This window comes from Sinocyclocheilus rhinocerous, unplaced genomic scaffold (genome assembly GCF_001515625.1).
Source record: "Sinocyclocheilus rhinocerous isolate Xijiao unplaced genomic scaffold, SAMN03320098_v1.1 scaffold946, whole genome shotgun sequence".
In the NCBI taxonomy this organism is placed as follows: Eukaryota; Metazoa; Chordata; class Actinopteri; order Cypriniformes; family Cyprinidae; genus Sinocyclocheilus; species Sinocyclocheilus rhinocerous.
Genome location: NW_015633151.1, coordinates 1,412,220 through 1,418,849, shown reverse-complemented (window position 1 = coordinate 1,418,849; position 6,630 = coordinate 1,412,220). Strand labels below are relative to the sequence as shown.

At 41.8% G+C, this 6,630-nt stretch overlaps 1 protein-coding gene across 1 annotated transcript in view; it reads right to left on the bottom strand.

The window, feature by feature from the left end:
* Window positions 1–945: 945 nt before the first annotated feature.
* Window positions 946–6,630, bottom strand: part of cyp21a2 (cytochrome P450, family 21, subfamily A, polypeptide 2) — a 9,939-nt gene continuing 4,254 nt past the window's right edge. Inside the window, exons 4-11 of the mRNA XM_016556354.1 lie at window positions 5,334–5,429; window positions 5,124–5,234; window positions 4,945–5,031; window positions 4,762–4,845; window positions 4,376–4,489; window positions 1,961–2,127; window positions 1,289–1,392; window positions 946–1,190 (exon numbers count right to left, since the gene is read on the bottom strand). Of these exons, the coding sequence (XP_016411840.1) occupies window positions 946–1,190; window positions 1,289–1,392; window positions 1,961–2,127; window positions 4,376–4,489; window positions 4,762–4,845; window positions 4,945–5,031; window positions 5,124–5,234; window positions 5,334–5,429 (1,008 nt within the window). The remainder of the gene's footprint in view (window positions 1,191–1,288; window positions 1,393–1,960; window positions 2,128–4,375; window positions 4,490–4,761; window positions 4,846–4,944; window positions 5,032–5,123; window positions 5,235–5,333; window positions 5,430–6,630) is intronic.

Genomic DNA, 6,630 nt, shown 5'->3' with positions numbered 1-6,630 from the left:
ATAAAAATGTGGGCTATATAAAATTTTAATAATAACAAACATCATGTTGTTCCCTTTGTTTTGCGTATGCTCGTGTCGCTTACAGTTGAAGTCCTTCTCTGATTTTATTATTGTTTACAAGGTTGCAACGTTACTTGGCAATATTTTTATTACCCTTATCACTCAGCATACCCGGTCAAAAGTCACCGCTCGCCACTGGAGTAGGGTATTACTAATGTACTTTGTGTTCTGTTTCTATAAAGTGGGGCAGTTCAAACTTTGCAAGGACAGTCTGACGGTTCTGACTCGCAGCCTGTAAGTACGTTTTTTATATTTAAAGAATTTGCCACTGACGATTCAAACGCGAGTTTTGAGCAGTGTAGAGTAGCGCTTGTTGTTTCTCCGATCACAAATGCAGACATGGTTTTATGTTTACGCGGCGCGATATGCAACGCAACGCGTAAAAAGACAGTATAAGTCATTATAATCAGTAATTATGTCCCCACTGGATGCAACAAATGCCTCGTTTATAATGGGTTTTATTGGTGTTGTCTCATCGCACCGGGACACGGCATCACAGTATGGTAAGGGGCGTAACATTTCCGTCACACGCTTGAGGTATTCAGCCAATCACAACGCACTGGATAGCTGGCCAATAAGCGTACTCCTCGCTTTTCAGAACGATGAGCTTTGTAAAAATCGACGCGTTTCAGAAAGGCGGGGCATAGAGGAGAAACAATAATGTACATTATGTGAAAAATAATGTGTTTTTTGAACCTTAAACCGCATAAACACATTGCATTGCACCAAATACACAACATAATGTTCTTTTTTAGCTACGTCATATGACCCCTTAAAAAAAAAAAAAAAACATTAACATTGGGATAATGGAGTGGGAAGTTAAAAAAATGTCAGTTTGTATCTGGGTTTTAGGACTCATATCTGCGGCACACTATTCATAACCTGTTACTGTTCTCTTGGGTGTGCTATAACTGTGTATGGTTTGACCTTAAGAACCACACTGGCGACACCTCGCAGGTCAGGCAGAGGCTTCTCTTTACTGGCAGGTAGGAACTGAAAGTCTCGCAGCAGATAGGCTGTGAAAAGAAACATTTCCATTTTGGCTACTGCCTCTCCCAGACACAGTCGGGCCCCTCCTCCAAAAGGAATCAGGGCACGAAGGGACCCGCCACCACCTTCCAAAAAGCGTTCTGCAATAAATCAGATTCACTGTCACAGTTAATGAGCACTGCAATATGTACTATGTAAATATGCTAATTATAAAAGATGGAAAATGTGTGGATTGTACCTGGTTTGAAGCTGTATGGATCATCCCAGACCTCTGGATCATGGTGAGCACCATACAGATTAGGAATGATTATTGTATTCTTGGGGATGAAATGGCCTGCAATACTAAACAGAGGACTGTATGAATTTCTTACAGGAATCTAACTTACACATTAATGCAGCACAGTTGTTTAAATCTTTGTTAAATTGATCTGTTTCAAAACCCAGTGAGCAGCCTACAGAGGCAGCATTAAGGATTCAGCATAAGGATGTCATGCCTACAAAGAAGAGGCTGTTCCAAAAAGTAGGCATCTTGATTATGCTGTCATAAATGACTTTGTTTTGGCCAAATTTTAAGGTATCGTTGCATGTTTGTACCAAAAGCAATCCCAGAATGCACAAAGTTCAGCTTTCAACTTCAACTTTCAGACATTTGGGTCACACACTCATGCCACAATACTTAATTTCACACCAAAAAACAGGACAATGCAAAATAAATGACAAACGCATGAATTTTTCCAAAACAAAGCCTCACACACAGTCAACTTAACCACACAGTGATCTGTCAAGAGCAGTTCAGAGTCAGATCTCAGAAAAATCATGACAAACCGTAATGCATACGTCACTAGAGATGACGAACTGAGTTGAAATTAATCATGAAGAATCACAGCACTGTGATTTCACTGATGCTCACCTGCTGTTTCGTATGGCTCTGTGAGGCACGGCGAGGGGAGCTACAGGTCGAAGTCTTAACATCTCGTTGATCAGAGCGCACAGATATGGCAGTCTGTGTCGGTCACTGTACTGAGGGTACCGCACATCCAGCACACCACACAGCTCCTCGTACACTTTATTCTGAACCTGGACGACAAGAGAATGGAAACATGGTTTGCTTTTGCTGAATGTTTTTTTATACACTTGTAGATCTGTGGTCTATTTGATGAAGCCGGTTTCAGTGGCTACCCAAGTAAACTTGAGTTTAGTTTTTAAATAAAAAAACTTTTTTTGGGGTTTAAGATTGTTTAAAGATTTTAAGATTTTTTTTTTTTTAGTTGTGTCACAAACTCTGAATCAAACCCTGAGTTGAGTTTATAGCAGGGTTCCTCAAATCTTGCCCTGGAGGGCCAATGCCCTGCAGAGTTTAGCTCTGTCCCTAATCAAACACGCCTGTGCAAGCTCATCAAGGGCTGCGTTCCAGTTCACTTTTAGACACTCACTCGCAAACTTCCCTAAGCACTTACCCTCGGGGGAATCCCCGCCACCATTTTGAAGTGCATTCCACTTCGTCAAGTGGACGAGGGAAGTTTACATGGACATACCCTCGACCCCTCGATTTTGACCGAGGGAGCGAGTCTGCTTCATATGCACACTTCAGGCCGCTCTGTAGACCACAATGCAACACAACTATGACATCATCGCAGATTGCGTTTAATTTATTCCCACCCCAAACAACTTTTTTTTTAATTACATTTACATTTACAATATTTACATTTATAACAGCCCAAGCATATCTATATACATATAGAATGCTGCACCAAACATATTCGTAAGGGGAAACATGTAAACGATAAACCAACTCCATAGTGGATTCTAAGGCCCTGTCCCAAATGGCACCCTAAACCCTCGCGGTCTTCCTCTGTGTCCGCACTTTCGTGACGTAATGCCGCTTTGACTGTCGGGTAGAAGTCTGCTGCAGAACTCGCCCCGGTGCGGGCTCGGCAAAAGTGCGGATCGAGGGCGCATAACGGCCACAAAGGGGTCGCTCGCGAGCACCCTTCTGAATGCTAAAATGACAAATGGCACACCCTACGGTCTCGTGGACTTAACGGACACGCGCACGCGGCGGCCATTGTAAGTCCGTAAGACTTGTGCACATGAAGTGCACATGAAGTGTTCCATTTGGGACAGGGCCTAAGTGATCAAGGGCTTAGGACGTTCCAATTCAGCCCATTCCAAGGGTTCCACCAGTAGTGGGCACTCATACAACGTAATCAATGACGTACATCCGAGTAAACGAGACGGAGGGAAGTTAGCGAGTGAAGGGCATAAAAATGTGAACTGGAACGCAGCCAAGGTCTTCAAGATCCCTAGAAAATCACAGGTAAGTGAGTTTGATCAGGGTTTGAGCTTAACTCTGCAGGGCAGTGGTCTCAAGAAACGGAGCTGAGAAAGTTTATAGTCTATAGGTTTATAGATAGTGTTGTGACCCCCTGAATCTGATCTAAACCAGGATGGATTTGTTTGGTTTTGTCAACTCTAAACCTACTCTAAAGCTCAGAGTTTGTTCAACTAGCGTTGTGTAACATGCCACAGGAGTGTCCAATCCTGCTCCTGGAGGACCACTGATCTGTCCGGAGTTTAGCTTCAACCCCAGTTAAACACATCTGAACCAAGTTTGGCCCACCATAGGGGCTTTCACACCGGATAGTTATGGGAAATTAGTTCTAGGAACTAGCCAGCAGGGTGGTTCCTAGAGAACCAATTTCTCCCTTGGGCTGTTTTCCTGGTTGCATTCGCACTGGCAGCAGGAACTCTGAAACGGCCGACAGCAACATCAGCAACATAGGAGCTGTTTTTGTTGTGTGTCGTGGGTTTCGTGATAACAGGAGATGGAAGATAAATGCCCAATTTATGCAAATGAAACAGCAAAAATTTGGCCTAAGAGACGAAATCTTCTATGATAACTTGCAGTGTTACATATCATTGAGGCTGAGAAAAGAACACAACGCTGCAGACAACAGGTAGCTAAATGCCATTACCACTATTTTCCATGTGTGTGGAGTAAATATGTTTACATGGCTTTTTAAAAATGCTGGGTAGCCGGTGTTTCATCTGTGTTTAGCCAATCAGCATACATTAACATCACTGATAGTTCCTATAGAACTGATTTAGACCCTACTCTGAAGTAACAAAACGGAGTACCTAGAACTAAAACCGTTCTTAGTTCCTGCGGTGTGAATATGCCAAAAAGCGGGTACTTCTGCCAATAGTTCTAGGAACTATGAAAAGGTTCCTCTGGTGCGGTAGCTTCTCATGACTAGGATTGAGCACCCCTACTTGAAGGAAGACACTTATTACACTTATTACAGAATTTTATTTTATTTTTTACCTCAGGTCTGTGTAAAAGGAAGGCCACAGTCCAGTTAAGCAAGGCAGAAGTAGTTTCTGTCCCTCCAATCAGCAGATCCACTGTGGTCATGTGCACATGAGTGTCTGTCAGAGTCTATGTAGAGGAGACAACAATATTTGCATTTATTTATAGGTTAACAACATTGGACAATTTATAATGCTACGTATTGAGTTTCTAGAAAAACATTATGAAGGGACAGATTATTTTATTATTTTCATTTTGGGTCTCCAGTTTGAGAAACCCTGGTCCTGAGATGGCTTTCTTCTGGAGGGCCACTGTTCTGCTGAGTTTAGTTCCAAGGCTCTTTAGTGGCAGGATTGGCAACCCCTGCTTTGTTCAAACAGATATGTTTCATTGCTCCTCACCATCTGATTGGCTCCCCCTTGTGGTGGTTCCAAGCTCTTCAGAAGTGAGGAAGTCACTGTGCCACCTTCTTTATGGTCACTTTTCTGCACACATCACACAATGATACTTGATTAAATTTATTTTTGCAAATTTAGTTATCTATGTTTGATCATTACTTGCATCATTTGACCATTCATTCTTACCTTGAACTCCTCAATGTGTTTCCCTATCAGCTCATCGCGTCTGGCTATCTCCTTCATGAGGCGTGAGAAGGGAGGGTTGGGTAATTTCTATGAGGAAAAAAAGGCTGCAAATGAAAGGGTTCTTGGGTCAAATCAATTCTAAAAGCCAGCTACTTTGGGGTTAAAATCAAATGTGTTACCCTGAGCAGAGGGAAGGAGTCCAGCATTGAGATCCAAGGTGAACCCCAGAGAGACACAATCTTATTCAGAGAGTCCTGCAGCTTCTTCAGATCTACTGAACTCTTATCATACTGTCACAAGTTAAAGATTGCATAGTTTATCAAGTGAGACTGTAAAATTAGGAATACATGTGAGTATATTGTGTAGAATAATGTTTAAACATCATTTACACTTTTGCCAAAGGTTAGTGTTGTGATGACATTACTCGCAGCCACAGTGAAATCTTCGGATAAATCCACTGATTTTCCGTTGTAGTCCCACAACACCTGTTTCAAAAGCACAAGGGATGAAAGTAAGTTCATCCCAAAGAAAAACTTATGCTTATGTTAGGGGATTCATCTTAGTTACAGTTGTGGCCAAAAGTTTTGGCAGTGACATAAATTTTGTGTTTTGCAAAGTTTGCTGCTTGTGCTGTTGTGGTGTTCATTCACATTGTTTCTAGATTATTGTGTAGAGTGATCAGATGCATTTTTAAATAATTACTAAAAGCTTCATTGGCCCAAAAAATGAACTTTACACAAAAAAACAAATTTCACAGTTTTTTGATCCTGACACAAAATGACCAGCTAACATTAATTGACTAATCATATCAGCAGCACATGTGAAAGTGTGAATGAGTACTAGTCAGGTAAAATCACTATCATACTAATTAGATTGTAAGAGCAGACTGATTGCTATAAAAGGAGGGAAGAAGCGCTTCCAGTCATTGTGTTCCGATTTGAAGCTTGTGACATATAAAAGCGCACATCAACCCGATCACTTTCCTTATTTTCTAAAACATAACCGTTATTTTTACTGATTTAGATAGCTCAGGGGTTTTCAACCTGTGGGGCGCCAGCACCTGTCAAGGGGGGCCCGAGCATCAGTTAATTCAGAGACGTTCCCTTGAGATGTTCCCCTCACACACACACGACGCGTTACTCTGCGCTGCGCAAAACTCCGCATTTGAACAGTCAATAGCAAATACTTAAACTGATAACAAAACATACTTACAGTCGCTGATTCAGAAGCGCCAAATTGTCATAGCAAAGTCGGAATTGACCGTTTGTGCACAGCCAGCCTTTGTGCACAGCCAGTCGGTCATAAAATGCGTTGCACAAATTCGAACATCTTGGGTGTGCTGTTCTGTTGTAAATAAATCTTAAAGGGGTCATATGATGCTTTTTTAAAGATCGTTATTTTGTGTATTTGGTGTAACAGAATATGTTGACATGCTTTAATGTTCAAAAAACACATTATTTTTCAAATACTGTACATTATTGTAGGTCCTCTATGCCCCGCCTCTCTCAAACACATTGTTTTCAACAAAGCCCCCTCCTTTGACAAGCGCAGTCTGCTCTGATTGGCCAACTGACCCAGTGCATTGTGATTGGCCGAAAACCGCAAGCACTCGTCGGAAATGTAAAGCCTCTTACCATAATCGCAGCTTCAGCTTTCAAAGTAAATATCAAGAAAGTTAATAATGTC